We start from the raw sequence: 16,304 nt of genomic DNA, 5'->3' as shown, positions 1-16,304 counted from the left end.
GGCAAGAGAGAGAGAATTTATGTTTGGCCCAGGATAAAGATAGGCGATTTTATTTATATAATATCAGATTTGGATTTAAGGGTGCTTAGGTCTGGAGTCTTGCTACCCCTGACATGTGCTCAGTCTCTGGACCTTGTTTTTGTGTAGCTGTAAAACTTTTTAAACACTTTTGCCCCAGGAAAACATCCTGCTCTACTTTCAACCCCAACATCCTGCCAGCCTAATTAAAAAATCTGCCACCCGCTCCTTTAAGTCTCCAATATGCTAGTGTCCCCCTCTGGCATAAAGACACCATAAAGTATATTCAACTAAATCTTCCAGCTTCCAGCCTTTAAAACAAACAACTCTCACTGATCACATTTTTGTCTCTTTATATGAATCCCATAAAACACAGATGCCAAGATATTTCTCATCCTGCATTTGTTCCATTTCCCTGACTTTCATTGTCAGTCCAGGCTGCACTTTGGTATGAAATCAACATGACAACACAGGCTGAAGATGTAAAACCTCCCGAAGAAGGGAATAAAATTAATAAGTGAATTTTTAGAAGTGCCAAGAGTTTCAAACCAGACTGGCAAAAGCTCTGGTGAATATATTGTAGGGACCAACCAGCTGGAGACAAGGAGATGGGAATGGGCTAAATGGGATAATAAATCTTTTCCGTCTCTAGTTTCATGATCCAATAGTATATCTGATTTTGGCTTGCATTATTCATGACTGGCCTGAATAAGGCTGTCACGCTAATTTGCAACCTGCTAGATAATCTTTTATTTGTGTACTTTATATTTTTCCCTTTAAATGCTGCTACAGGCAAGGGAATCCTTAGATAATATGCCCATTTTTCTCTTTTGTCAACAGGAAAAGATAAACTAGCAAAGCACTAGCAAACTGTCTTACAAAACTCAAATGAACTTTAATTCCTGGCTATAGTGTGGACTAAACATTACCCTCATTCCGGACACAGCCAAGGTGTTTTTCAGTCGGTATTTGCCGTCCTTCTGGGGATAAGTGTACAGCAGAACATCATTCATCTATATGAAGAGAAAGACAAAATCAATAATTTGCAATATGTCTTGCAGGCCTGACCATTATTCCTTGGAGGGGGGCAGCCTGGAGCAAGCAATGACTTGATGAACTACATGGATTGCTATGAAAGACAGGCTTGAACCACAAAGTTCAGACCCAAATCTGCATTTCCACAAAGCTGGAGGGGAGGGATGACGTTTGGATTTGAGGTCCTGCACGTTTCTGACTGCTGCCAGTCTCTAGGGAACAGTCTACTCTTTGTTCAAGGAATGTCTCTCTCTTAAGGGAAATGCTACACATATTTTGAAAAGCACAGTGGCACATACACACCTTGGGTAACCCCATTAAAAGCAGCACTACTGGACCACAGCTGTACTCAGGACTGGGAGAAACAGCAGTTGCTGCCACCATAGAGCAGAAGTGAAACATGAGGGATTAAATGGAAGAGGCATGCAGAAAAGCAGGGTAGAAGGCAACAAATGTTGCCATCTCCTGGTTAAGGCTGAAAGCATTAACCTCATTCAGCTGTGAACAACCTTGCACTATTTCCCGAATGAGGCTACAAGTAATCTGCAGTTAGGGCTAGGCCTTGGCACTAAAGACCCTACAGCATCAGACAGCCTTCCAGTCTCAGGGGTCCTTCGGGGAGAAGACAGTTCAGAGTGGAGATAGTTGCCATGATCTTGGGGAGTGTGCCCAAATCCTGACTTGATGCCTATGAGTATGCATGGGCACAGGAGCAACCTACTGAGAGGTAAATGAAGGCAGGGGTTTACAGTGTGCCAGGAGCTCTACAATAGCTGCCTTTGTGTCTGCTTGCACCCTGCAGTAGATGGAAGCTAACTCATACTAGTTTATCTACTCCCAGCAAAGAGGGCTTTGGAGGACTATCCTCAGTAGACTGGTTCCTTGCGCTGCACCAAAGGGCTGAGAAAGCTCTGCTCCATTTTGTGAAAAAAATCCATCCGCTACCTAAAACCTTGTTTTTATGCTCCTTTATGTAATGTATTAGTTAATAAAATGGATTCAGACAAAATGGGACACACTAATCTCCACTGGTTTAACAGGTCTAGATGCTAATTCTGCCTCCCTTTTGAAATCACCAGAATGTCGTTGGAACGGGACATCCCAGGGAGTTGAGTCACTACCTGCTCGTTTCCTTTGCTGGGCCCTCCCTCTCCTGCTTCCACTTATGCCCTTGCCTTGAAAATGGAAAGTGAAATCTTGTGAATGTTTTCTTAGGAGGTCACTGTTCATCTTACTTGATGAGAGGGAATCGTTTCTAGTGGTTAGGAAAGGTACAGTCGGGTACATGGTAGATCATGGCACAGTCGGGACTCCTGGGGTGAAATCTTGGCCACGCTGAAGCCAAAGGACAAACTTCCATTGGATTCATTGGGGTCAGGCATTCATATTTGGGCTCTCTTCTTGATGCTACCACTAGTTTACTGTTCAATTGTTAGCAAATCCCTTTTCTGATTCCCAGGTTCTTTTCTCTAAAAGCGGGATGCTTTTTGGAACTGGTTGAAATTTTTTCAACAAACAGTAAATTCATTCAGTATTAAGGAAACAAACTGTATTTGGGTGAAATCGGGTTAGCCGTTTTGACTGAAAAATACAGGGAAATAAAACCTTTGAGAACATAAATATATAAACATTCATTTTGATATAGTTTACGTGATTTTTAATAGCACGTTTCATTTAAAATGGACCTAAATTGAAAGAAGGGTTAATAACCTGAACACTAAGCAAAATGTTTTGTGCTGGGTCAAAAGAAATATTCCTGGCTGACACAAATTCATTCTTTCTTTTTTCCCCTTCTGAAAAACCCCAAAGAAGTATATTTCAGTTTGACCCAAGCTGCATTCCACCCCCCTATTTTTTAGTTCAGTTGCCAAACCAAAATATCCAACTCGAGTACATGCTTCTCAATTCTGAGGCATAATTCACCAATATTTCTACAGTTCTTTGCATTCCACAGAGTATTATTATTATATTGAAACCGAAACCTTGAAAGAGAAGAAAAGACTCATTTTGCGGTCTCTGTTCTGCACTGGAGTATTTGTTCCTCTAAGTGCGAGACAATAGAATTTCCATACAGCAAGGTGACAAATGGCTTGTCGTGGAGTTTTTATGCCATTTACTTATTGCTTCATAAATTACCCTCCATGCTAACATCAATCCAATCGCACCGTGACACATGCCCAGGACTGACCGTACAACAGTTCCCAATTTAACCAGAAACTGTGCATAGCCAATGAGAGGAATTAGTCCCGACCTCCTGGAAGGTTAAGGTGGGAAATCTTGAGCTATATCAAACTGCGCTGAGAAACGACTGGAGTACATTATTGTTTATTGTTTGCTTGATGTTACTGGATGTGTAGATCTAAGCTAGTTTCAGCTGGGACCTGACCTCAGCAGACACTTTAAAAAAAAAAAAAAGACAGATTTGTTTTAGTATTAGCAGCTGAAAATGACCTGGATTCCCATTTGTGAATTTTTGCATCTGCCTGGAGATTCTGCCAGGGGAGAGAACATGGCCAGAGAGCTAGTTGAACGCAGACCTCAAGTTTTCGAGAGATTACTGGATTAGAAAAAGAAGCAGTTCACACTGCCACATGCTTCAGGGTTATTCCAAACCACAGAAAAAGGCAGTTAATGAAGGGCACTTAAGCAAAGAATATTAGTTCATAAAAGACATCATCAGGGCTTTCCCAGCATGCATAACTATGTCTCTTTGGCCACAAGCCCTGTTGATTTTATATATAAAAATTATTTTAAAAACCCCATCACACTTTGGTTGCTGTTGGTTAATGCAAACACCACCAGCATGCCTGCGGTTATCATGGGAGCCTGGATTAGTATCCCAAGATTTTATTAAACACTAACTATGGTTTTATTTTCTAATTGCCCCATTGAAGTTTTGCTACTACTTCTATTTTATACTGAGGAAAATATGACTCTAATGGCTTTTAGGTCTCCCTTAGTTTTAACTTATTGCAAGCAGATTAGGATACATGTTTCCAAGCTTGATAGGTGGCAGACCTATACATCGAAAGGCCTCTGGGACTGCCCTATCAGCTGCTTTCCGTGTGAGGGTCTGCTCTGAAGAACTGAGCGATGGGTAATGGGACAGTAGTGGTGTTAGCCGGCATTCAGTGGGTGCCCGCCAGCCACGTTTTGATGGCAGCATTGCCCCAGTTGTGCTCTGTGACACCACTGAAGTTGCCTAGCCCCCAGGGTACATATCCCATAACTCCTCTGCACAGCTTCCTGAAGCAGTGGCTTCTAGGAAAGAACAAAAGACATCATGGTGTCCTTTAGGAATCCCAGGGTAACTGTAGTAGAAGATGCCTGGAGAAACTCCTAGAAATCCAAAGGTGTTGACTCCATTTCCAGCATATGAGTGATCACAGACAATTTTTAAATGCCTGGGATTGCTGAACTAAACAGGGAATACCGAGGGTGAAATCAATAGTCCCATCGCACGCCTCTCAGCACACGCAAACCACACGCACCAAGTCCAGGAACACATTTCCTGAGACGACTAGTCTTCCAAGAACTAACTGAGCAAGGAGAAAGATGGACACTTCTACTCTAATTAGTCCAAGCACATTCCCCTGTCCCTTAGTACTAACATTTTGACACATCATTGCACTGCAGTCTTTCGCCAGAAACTTCTGCCAGATGTTTCATTGTGCTGAAAATTTCAGAGGTTGTTCTTTAGGCCCTTGTGCTGCTCATGTTCAAGTCTATGGTGAAACGCTTATTGCTTTAATAGTGAAGGATTGTGTCTGAAGTTGTGTGCGTGTGTGTGTGTGTGGGGGGGGGGGTTCCCTTTCCAAATCCAGGTTTTCAGAACCCTGCTATGCTCCAGCCGTTCTGTCTGGAGTGTTAAACAAAATCTCCCAGCCTGATTGCAGCTTCCTCCGCCTCACTTCCAACACAAGCAGTCTTTGTAGAGAAATTCTTGGAAGTGTGAGATAAGAGAGAGTGTCTGAGTCGAAGAGTCCTGCAGTCAGGGGGCAATTAGGGGGCCTGCCAGCTTTACCCGCCTATTCTGTGCTCTCTGCAAAGAGGCTCCAACATCCGTGTAAACAGAGACTGGACTCAGGAAACAGGCGCCCAGCGAAACACACCAAACATCCTGCCAGGAAACACCAGATTCAACAATACCATTGGCCTACACAAGACACCCAGCACCAGCAGCTTTGCAGGACACACATGCACAGCAGAGACCCACTGATATATGCACATGGACACGTGCATCAAATGCCTACATATACACACTACACATATGTCTATATAAATACTCACCGCACATTGTAGACATATGCTGATACACTCAGATGACAAATATACATACAACACAGATATGGATACAAAACACAAAAGCCAACATGACCTGTCAGAGACACATACCATTTTAATTGCATGTTCTAACCACAACCGTTGTGTGGCTTGTTTACTTGGGGACAGAGCCCTTTCTGAAGCTTATCCTTCAGCATGTGCTCTAACACTGGGATTTTGCAAAACCCCCAGCCTTGTCTTAACTTTGATGGGGGCAGTTGGAGTAGGCTGCTAATTGCTGGGCTAAGATATGCCATATAATGTGGCATGTGTCAGTGCTGCCGAGTTGGGTAAACTCTCTCTCTGCTAAAGACTCATATCTGGGTGCTGCAGGCCAAGGCAGAAGTGCGTTGGCACAGAAGTATATGGGTGTGCATGTCCTGGATTTAGATAATGGGGTGTTGCCCTGATTGGTTGTTTTGGCAGACTGGCGGGGTCTTAAGACTGGTATAACAGTGGTGCTATATTTCAAGACTGAAATACAGAAGAAGAGATGCGCAGTGGTCTTTTTACTAGATAAACAGGGTAAATAGGCTAGTAAACACTACTGTGATTCATGGTGCCATTGCAGACTGCAGTGTTACTGGAAAGAGGAGGAAAATACAAAAATATTTGGAATTTAACATAAGAATCACTCCTCCTTATTCCTGGGCTACAACTGTAGTCTATGAAGTACTCTCCTCTTTTATTCTCTCATCTCTGTTCTCCAGCTCCTGGGGACAGAAAATTGGGTCCCAGTCCCAAAACTGAGCCCAATGATAGATCATTGTTAACAAGTTTCAAACTGTTTCAAGAACTGATCACATACCTGAACAAGAGGGAGAAGAGCGAGTCCAAATCCCCCTATATATTTCCATTGGTTCAGTGAAGATATACTAAGAAAGAACCCAGCTCTATACATCTCTATTTTTAAAAACTGGCCTTTATGTCTAATGTATCAGGTACCTCACATGTCTTCATACGAATCTGGCCACACCTTGCATTTCAACTAGGAAGAGGAACAAGCTGCCATTGTTGTATATTCAGTATGTCTATTTAACACTGTGAACTGGTTCCTGCAACATTCTCAGATGCCAAAGAGATTATTATTATTTCAACCCCTGCAGTTAACATCTGGATTTGAGCAGCTGAACCTTCCCCTGAAATCTGAAAGTGTTCCTTAACTGGAAATCACTACTATAGAGCCTCTCACAACACATTCATATTCATTGCAGTGCATCATTCATCTAAGCAGTCCTCCTTGCCTCTGCAACTTTTGAACACACATTTCCTAGTGGTTTGTTTTTTTTTTAATTTAGTTCACCTCACCTTTTACTCAAGTTTTAAATGACCTTCCTTTCCAAGTCTATTATTTAAACTAGAATTTCTCTCTGGTTTCTGCTTCTCCTGTTTTGCCTCATAGTTCATCCATAATAGTAATGTTTGTGACATCAAACATGAACATAATCAGGAAACTTCTCTTAAGAACTGCAAGGTCACTAGAAAATACCTCATTCCGGGTATTTTTCTCAATTATTTTAAATTAAATTCTGCAAAGATTGTGTTGTAATAATAATTCATATTTCTGCACTTTTTTTCCCTACTGAGGAACTCAGAGAACTTACATCCCCTCAGCATTACATCCCCTCAAAGGCAGGTAGGTATCATTCTCCTCCAAGTCCAAAGAATGAGGTACAGAAGCTGAAGTGTCTTGCCCTCATTTACAAATACGCTAGTTATAAAGTGGAGAGTAGAACTCAGGGGTCTAGACTCCCTCATCCCTTCTGTAAGTACGAGTGACTAGACAATACTGTCTAATGCCGAAGTAATAAAAATCTCAAATACTAAAAAAAATAAAAGACATTAATTTATCTCAACCATAAGACTTAAATTAGAAATTAGGGGCACTTGTACACTTGTATGGGGCAACATCTCACTTGTTTGTGCAAGTCAACACACTCCACCTTCAGAGCTACTGGATGACCCAGCAGGCCCATTGCTCTGCCCAGCGATAGAGCCGGGGCAGCCCTCTGCAAGTTATGAAAAAGGCAACAAGACGATAAAATATCCTTACCAAGAACAAATGCCGTGGGTGCCTGTTCTTCCCGGACACTTTCATCAGCGTTCCTTCTTTAACAAACTCCTGAAGGAAGGAACAGGAACATCAGTAACATCCCTGCGAATGTTAATCACCCTTCAAAATGAAGGGTTGTGTTACATGACTTCGCTATAAGGGGATTTGAACCTGTGTGTCACTATGAGCCCATAGGTTTATGAGACGATAAGTTGAGGTAGTATTTGGAACAGCCGATTTCATTGTGGCTCTTTATTGTGCCAGTGCTATGTGCTGAAATTAGAATGCAATTTGTGAGGGGCAGGACAGTTTCAAGCTTGATAAGCTTTCCCACCATGGGCTGCATAGGTGACTGGTAGGGGGAGGACAAGGGGTGGGGACACGTGCCCCCTGACAGGGCCATCCCCCGCCAGTGACGCCACCAACTCTTCTGCAGGTGCTTGCCAGCCCTTTCCCCGCCACTAACGCCATGGTGGCTTCTATGGGTGCTTGCCAGCCCCATCCCTGCTGCCGATGCCACCATTGGGTTCTGCAGGTGCTCGCCAGCCCCGTCCCCACTGCCACTGCTGCCACCTGCTTCTATGGGTGCCCCCCCAGACTCAGGAGGCACCAGTCGCCCATGATGAACTGTGTTTATACAAGTGGCTCTCAACCTTTTTAGACTCAATGCACCTGTCAGAAAATGCCAGCTTGCAGTTTTCTCTTGTTTTTTGCCTATAGAAGAATAATACAGCAATTCTTCAGTTGCAAAGAACTCAGAAAAGCTATAACAGGTCAGAATGTTTTAACACTATGGATTCCTGTTTGAAATCTCTGAGTTTATCTTGTGAATTATGCTTATACACCTAACAGTGCTAACAGTGTGGCACTCTGCAGCACCTTAGAAAGGCTCTAAAGGGACCTCAGACTGCCACGGCACCCTGGTTAAGAATCACTGGTTTATACAGAGGTGACATTTGTAGATGGCTGGGCCAACACTCAACAGACTTCCATTAAATGACATTCATCTTCTAAAACACCCTGCAACAATGAGTATGGAAAAACAAAAACCAAGAGAAAATAGACTGCAAGAGTCCTCAAATCATAGCATCTCCACATGTAGCATATACATTAAGATATTACCTAATCAGAGATGGTGACAATCCCAGAATGGTAGAGACAAAGCAGGCTGGAGCTGCAGTGGTGAGGTCATGAGATAAGTCAGGATAGTAGTGGTGTGAATATCTTGAGGGTTACACAATAGTTGTATTTAAGATACAGTGGGAGCGTCGACATGAGATGCTGACTGTGCAGTAGCCTGATACTACTGCACAGTAGTGTCGTGTGGCAAAAAAACATGATGTGCCACTACTGTACAGTAGTATTAAGCTACTGCGCGATAGCATCACAAAAAAGAGATATTTGCCAGCACTACTGAACAGTAACTTGGGTTATTATGCATGTATTTAGTACTTGTAGAAGGATGCTTTCAAGGGTGCTACGACAAGTACTAAATAAATGCACAGAAACGACTGTGCAGTAGCGTCTCATGTAGATATGCCCAGTGAGACTGAAGGGAGCTATAAAGCTATAGGGCTCATGTAAGAAACATTGTGGAGCAGAAGGATACAAAGGAGCTAACCTGTATGGGCTTGAAAATGAGGAAAAACAGCTTGAATTGATGTCAGAAGCAAAGCAGAGCTGGAGAAGGGATTTTAATGCGTGAGATCTGTGTCTGTATTTGTACATGCGTGTGTGATATAAACACACACACAAATGATATAGTACACAAAAATACCTCTAGGGAATGATGAGAATAATTATGCTGAACAATCACTTTCCCTCATGTAAGGCTTCTCCCCCAGCCAAGTAAAACTCCAGTCCAGAGCATCCCCGCCCCCCAGCCAACAGTTTGGACCTGCCAACATTCAAAGTGTTAAACAAGGATATCTAAGGAGAAAAATAGCGACTCTGCTCAAGTAGACGGTGCAGGCCAAACTCTGGGGGTAGCCAGCATGGAAACCAATCTTTACTTTGATTACAAACAGGGGCAGCCTCTGCCCCTCCTAATGAGCAGGACTTGGCGTGTCCATCTGAGCACTGGCTGAGTGACAGCTTTTTACACAAACCAGGACTTTGACTCTTATCAGAGGGGCCCAGTCGACAACACCTGTAGACACCAGGGCTGAAATCTCACACTCCCCAGGCAGACAGAAAGAAAGCTGGTTGAAAACAATGTTCTTATCAGAGCTGCAGCACTCACCCTTCCTGGCTGGAGGAGGTTGCTCTGCCCCCTGACACTGTGCTCAATGTGTACCAGCTTCTGCAAGTTTTCCTGAGAGACAGAAAAAGAAAGTCGAGGAGGCTGAATGGTGATTGTTCTTTATACATGCAGACATCCCCACCCCACCAGTCCTCTAAGAGATAACATTGACATTCAGCAGGTGGGTATCAAATGTAGACGAGGAGAGTTGTGTCTGATGGGATTTTAGGTCTAGAAAAACCTGCTACAGCCTAACAATTTTGTGGAGTCTTATCTGGCTGCTTCCCCACTGAAGCCCACAGCACTTCCCTTTACCACTTCCCTTCAGGAAAGCCATCCTGCGTCCCCACCTATTTCTTATATATTAGGCTCAGTTGTAACTTCCTCCCTCCATGAAATGGGAAGCTGGAAGATGGAGGCAACATCCACCAGCCCCTCCTAACTGCAGTTGCTCAAGCTCCATGCATTGCTGTGCTTGCCTGGGTCACCAGGGTAATTGAGAATATGTCTTTTCAGTTTTTTTAATGCTTTACAACCATTGCTGGGATTATCTGGGGTTTTACATTCAGTATTAATGGATTTGCACCAGGGGGTCTTAAGAGGTTAATGACCAGACACTTAATGAAGCCAGATCTCCCTTTCAAATGCTCTGCAAAGATCATGGAGCTCATTGCCAAAGGCTGATACTATTAATTGCTTACCTGACCTGAGCAACACAGAAACAATCAATGAGCATTACACACAATGCACAAATTTAGCCCTCAGCATGGTGTTTAAAATTAATCTAACCCAGTCTAGACTCCCATGAGAAAGCGTATCAGATGGCACATATATGGGGTGGAGAAAGGGATGTCAGTTCATTTACAACATTGGTAAAGAGCCTTTTAATATTTTTGGCTTCCTTCCCCTGGTCTGAGGTGGTGCCCTGCCCAGCCCTGTTTCATTTGGCTGGCAGCTGGTGCTGTTGGCTCAGATAGCAGGGGAGCTGGATGACAGGTGCAGAGGATTCATTAGCATTTCATCTGGCTAGTACCACAACACAAGGTTGAGAGTGGCTGCCCAGAAGCAGTGACGAGACATCACTGGGATGCGTGCAGGTCAGGGACCTAAAAATTAGGACTTTCCTCCCCAGGGTTGTTGCTTTGAGCAAAAGTTTCAGTTATGTGTCCAAATAACCTGTAGACGAGATCATCCTTATGCTGAAATTTTGTGGAGTCTTATCTGGCTGATAAGACAGAAAACACTGAAAACACCCCATTGTCTAACAACTCCTTTCTCAGTTTTTTGCCATAGGTTGCTTTTCCTAATCTCTTTTGATTGGCTTTGTGCTATCTCTAGGTGCAGTCTGACTCAGTGGGGTTGCATGAGTATAAACGAATCTCTCTTGTTCTTTATATTTCTCTACAGTGACTCTCCAATGCATTTTAGATTTTGTTAATTACTGAGGAGGAAGAGCTGAGTTGAAGTGGGGGCTCTCCAGCCTAGGCAGAATCAGAGGGAGGCATTCATTACACATCCTGCAGTTTAGTCTTTCAGGTTCATCAAAGTGTCCTGAAAATATTTTGGGCTGGGGCAATGTCATCATTAGGACTGGATAAGAAACAAGGGCCTAATGTTACAGCAGTATATAACTGACTGGTGATGTATTTTCCAGATTTCCAGAGCTAGGGTCCTCTTTTCACCTACAGAGCAGGCAGTGCACACTTCTTAAGCACTGCTTTCTCAGATTGACTCAGCTCTGTTCGTTAGTGGACTCTCTATGAGTGAAAGAGGTGTTCAGCTTCCACGGTCCATTTAGTCTTTAACTTCTCTCTCGAAAGTACTAGCAAAGGTGCCAGTTATAATATTGATCATTATGATGTGGACACACATTCCCAAGGAAATGGACTGAAGAGTACCAAACTCATTTATCATGGGAGGCTGAACAGCTATCAGATCTGAATGTCTTTTTGCCCTAACTGTGTCAGGATGCAAACCGCATCTGGAGGTGAAAGATTTTGTCGTTCATTACCAGCCTCCCAAATCATCTTGTATGACCTTCTCCAAAAATGCTAATCATTCTCCTTAGTCCAAGTGAAGGTGCAGAAGTTACAAGCAGCTCCACCCAATTAGTATTGCAGACATAGAAAGTCTGAAATCTGTATCTGGCTAGTTTAGATCTGAACTACTGCTTCCATAAGGCAATGAGGTTATTATCATTTCATCTATGCAGGTGACCAAGTTCCCTGAGGAATTCACTAGTTGTTAATGGCGGCTATGATTTATAACTCATAGCATTTCAGGGCCTGTAACATATTGTAGAGGTTAAAAGGTAATACAGACTTTTCTGAGTTCAAAGTGGTGAACTCCTCTTAGAGGTATAGATGTCTCTAATGCTATGTGGTGGTGACTTACTACGTGCTTCCTGTTTGCCCATCAGTAAAATAGGAATGATATTTTCCTACCGTGAATGAATGTTCAGGGTATTGGATGAATACTAATTAATATTACACAAGTGCTAATGAATGTATTATACTATATTTGTCATTTAAAATATATTAGAATATATTATTATGGATTATTATAGTAGAACAGTACATTAATATTGATATTTGTAAAGCACCTTACAAGTCCTATATAATAGTTGTTAGGGAAAAGGTGCTAAACTATTGTTATGAAGCAAACAGCTATTGCGGTACTCCTTGGGGTTCTATAGGAAACACAGGCTGTAGCTCCTGTCAGATTTGGGAGTGTAGCTTATGAATAAGTAGCAGCTTGACTCTCTCTGCTATTTTCAAGCCTAAATATTGGCCAAGGAATTCATCCAGGTGCCAGGTTATTAATGTCTGGACTGACTCTGAGCCTATTCTGTAATTAGTGTCAGCTGTGAGCAGCTCAGCATTGAAAAGCAGTGACCAAGAGAAGAACGGAGGAGTGTAGACAGACATGTGTGCATGGGCTAGTCTAGCAGGAATGAAGCTCCCAACTGCCAAGGGTGTTGAAATTAGCTTCTCATGAAACTTGTCTCTACACAAAAACAATTTACCCCGGTGGGGAAGGAGGAAGGTTTGGTTAATCTTTCCCAAGCCGTTTGTTTCAAAAGAGCTGGGGGCCATAAAATGCAGATTTGCTCTGCTTATATGTTCAAACTAAGTGCATGCATCAAGGTGGAATCTTGGATGAAATGGTCCCAAACCAGACACTTGAGTACTGGTCATTGCACAGTCTATCACTTCTGCAAACCCCAAAAGATTTCCAAACACTTTAAAAAATGAAGCCCACTGCTATGTCCAATGGTGAAGGGAAGTGGAGGAAATAAAGAGCCAGTTGCATAGAAGCACAGTCCAACACATTAAAATCTGTACTTGTATTTATGAAAGAGTTTGCCTTTCTCATGCTAGCTTTGACCGAGAAAATCTCAATAAGGTTGCTTTTGTAAAAGCCTTCCCTCCATCAGTCCTGGCACAGGGAAAGTCATGGAGGAGGTTACTCTCGTTGTTAGGTAATTTCCCAAGAAACAAAGGGCACATCTATATGTGCCCCTCACGGTGCACTTGGTACTGCACCATCACTCAGTACTTGCTTTAGGAAGTACTCCATGACGGCACACAGTTAATTTTAGCAGCTACATCGCCATAGTGAAGTGCTATAGTGAGGTAGCTTGTTGCTTCACTGACATAGTGTTGGCACCAAAATTTGTGCCCACCAACGCTACGTTGCCATAGCGATGAGCTATGTTGCCATAGTGTTTTGGTACAGTGATGCAGAATCACGTGTAGATGCGCCCAAAGAGGATAATACCCTGATCTGGATTTCACTGAAAATGGGTCTCACAGTTGACACCTGACCCCAGAATATGCCAGGCAAAGTGATGTCATATTAGAGGCACAGTTTGGGATCCAGGAATGCAGGAGGCCTGCCTGACTGCAGGCTAAGACTGCAATGAGACTGTTTTGCTCTGGTGTATTTGAAGAGAGGAAAATTCAGTTCTGACTCCTGTTCAGAGCTCAACTCACTCAAAGACGGGCAATTTGGAGCTGGGGGTTTACGGTTAGGCTGATCAACAGAATCATGTCCTGGATCTCACTTTGACATGACGCTTTAAGGGATGGTAAAATAGGCTACTGTGCATTAAAACACATGGTCTCTGGTAGGGTTATCATATTTCCATTTTCAAAAAAGAGGACACCTGTTGGGGTGGTGGTGGGGGGGTAGTATGATTATAGGGGGGCAGTGATATGCCCACGTCCTGCACCTTACCCCCAAGCCACAGCCCCTCCCAGCTCTGCTGCTGCCCCTCACTCCTGACCCATAGTACCACGCCGGTGCCCTGTATTCCTGACCTGCAGCTCCTTGGTACTGCCTGAATCCCATGTTCCTGACCCACATATCCCACCTTCCCTTGTGCCTCTCACTCCCCCCCAGCCCTGCCAGTGCCCCTCATTGCTGACCCGCAGTCCTATGCTCCCTCCAGTCCTGCAGCATCTCCCAGCTGCCCTACCCCGGTGAGCAAGGGCACCAGCCCCAGTGCCGCCAGCCAGACCACACAGCTCCCTGCTGCCCCCCTGCTGGCTTCCCCCACTGGAGGGGCAGGTGCCTCCCCTGGCTTGCTGCAGCCCCAGTATCTGGACAGCTTCCCCCAGTGCTGGCAGGCAGTGCCCCTCGCCATAGCGATCCCCTCTGCACACCCTACCATACACACAGCCCCCTGGACAGTCCTCAAGTCCTGGCCTTCCAGCTCCCAACCCCCCACAGACTTACCTGCATGCAGCTGCCAGGGCTGCTCCCACCACCCTGCCTGGCTGCATGCTGGCCACATTGATGTGCATGCAGAGATGCATGTGATGCCCCCTGCCTCTAATCGCCTTCCCCCCACTTCCTCCAGCCCCAAGCAGCTCTTTGCTAGGGCAAGCTGGGAAGTGCTGGGGAAAACTTCAGTGCAGAGTACAGCAAAATTCTGGACATTTGCTGATATTTTTTAAAACTACCTGGAATGAGATGGGAGGACCCAAAAAGAGGACAGGTCTGGGAAACCCTGGGCGTATGGTAATCCTAGTCTCCGGGGACTGCAGCACTAAACGATGGACTGCTAACTTAACTTCGGTCTTTTATATCCCTGGGACTGATCTGGAAGGACCCAGCAGAGTGAGAGCTCAATATCTGTATAGTTGAGCTGCAAACTTTGAGTCTCCCAAAATGAAAGCACTAACCATTTATTACTTATTTACACGTCAGGCATCAGAATAATACTCATATAATTATGTCCAAATCTGCTATTTTAGTTATAATTTGCACTGCCTTTAAACATGCATCACAACAGATTGCAATCCAGGGATAAAGCAGAAGCATCAGAAAAAAAATAAGTGAATAGGAATTTGATCCTGAGCAGCCATCATTCCCAGCCTATAGTAGAAATATTCCTACATTCCCAAGGTTGTAGTATAAAGTTTCTCTGAGATCTTCATGTTATGATGATATATGTGTTATGTTGGCACAGAGTATGCTTCAGTAATGGAAAAGTGGTATTACAACTTGTTTGTCTGGGGACAAAGAAAATCAGAATCCAACCCTTTCAAAAACCCAAGGTAATAAGATAAGGTTTTAAAATCTTTTTGCAGTGCTTTCCCTATGTAGATCTAGACTGTACTGTGGTCTTTGAGGTCACTAACTTTATGGTTATAATAATGTAATGCTTTCAGCATCACTGAGTGAGAAATCATGCCTACTTTTATAACCACTGCTATTTCCCTCCACTGTTGCTCTTCTTTTCCTCACCCTTTCTCTCTCCTTTCTTTGTCTTTCTGTCTCTTCACCTTCCTGTCACTTTGCATATCCCTCCCTACTATAACTACCAGTTCCTCTCTAGAGGGTTCACTCCCATCCCTCTCCCCATCCTAAACTTACATTGTTCCATGCCTTCTGCAGATTCACGAAAACAATGCTTCTTTTATTTCACTTGGTTTGTGTTCAGTAGGCATGTCTACACTTTCATTAATGTGCTTTTCCTAATGCACATTAAATGTAGTACCTCTAATGTGAGGTACTAAATAAATGTGTGTTAGTCTGCCCTAATGCACAGTAGTGAAAGCACATGCTTTTTAATGACACTTAATGCACAGTAGCCTATTTTTACTGTGCATTAGCATATTAGCACGGTTTTTGACATGATGCTTTAAAGCATGGTAAAATAGGCTACTGTGCATTAAAACACTGTTTCTCAACCTGTGGGTCATGACCCAAAAGTTGGTCAGAAGAATATGTGAAAGGGTTGCAAACAAACTTTAAAAATGGATTCTCCTTTAAAGAAGAAAAACATGGGAACCTGTGGCTTTTCCCTTGCAGGCTGGCAGAGTTCCAGGCTGCAAGGGGCTGCTTGGAGCCCCTTTGCCCCATACACCCACCTCCTGCCCTGCACACTGTGGGGCTGGGGTCTGGGGGCAGTAGGGTGGGAGTGAGGGGCACTGGGTTGGGGCTGGCCATCGATGTTTACAAATGGGTCCTGGTACAAAAAAGTTGAGAACGGCTGCATTAAAGCACACATGTAGATGGGCCCAGAATGTAGCAACCCTTAGCAACTCTGAGGCATATAAAAGAGACCATCTTTTAAATTAAGACTCAGATTCTGCAGAATTAGAGTACGACTCCAAGTGCATA

At 43.7% G+C, this 16,304-nt stretch overlaps 1 protein-coding gene across 3 annotated transcripts in view; it reads right to left on the bottom strand.

The window, feature by feature from the left end:
• The window catches only part of FGD5 (FYVE, RhoGEF and PH domain containing 5), a 149,686-nt gene that overhangs the window by 16,738 nt on the left and 116,644 nt on the right, over window positions 1–16,304 (bottom strand). For 2 of the 3 annotated variants that reach the window (XM_090022683.1, XM_090022685.1), the window contains exons 11-13: window positions 9,672–9,743; window positions 7,430–7,498; window positions 948–1,031 (exon numbers count right to left, since the gene is read on the bottom strand). In XM_090022683.1, the coding sequence (XP_089878809.1) occupies window positions 948–1,031; window positions 7,430–7,498; window positions 9,672–9,743 (225 nt within the window). The remainder of the gene's footprint in view (window positions 1–947; window positions 1,032–7,429; window positions 7,499–9,671; window positions 9,744–16,304) is intronic. The other variant, XM_090022684.1, reaches the window with a different exon arrangement.

The sequence above is a fragment of the Crocodylus siamensis genome, chromosome 11 (genome assembly GCF_052110815.1).
Source record: "Crocodylus siamensis isolate JL-2025a chromosome 11, ASM5211081v1, whole genome shotgun sequence".
Lineage (NCBI taxonomy): Eukaryota > Metazoa > Chordata > Crocodylia > Crocodylidae > Crocodylus > Crocodylus siamensis.
Note: the sequence above shows the minus strand (reverse complement) of the source record. Positions and strands in the feature narration are given on the sequence as shown.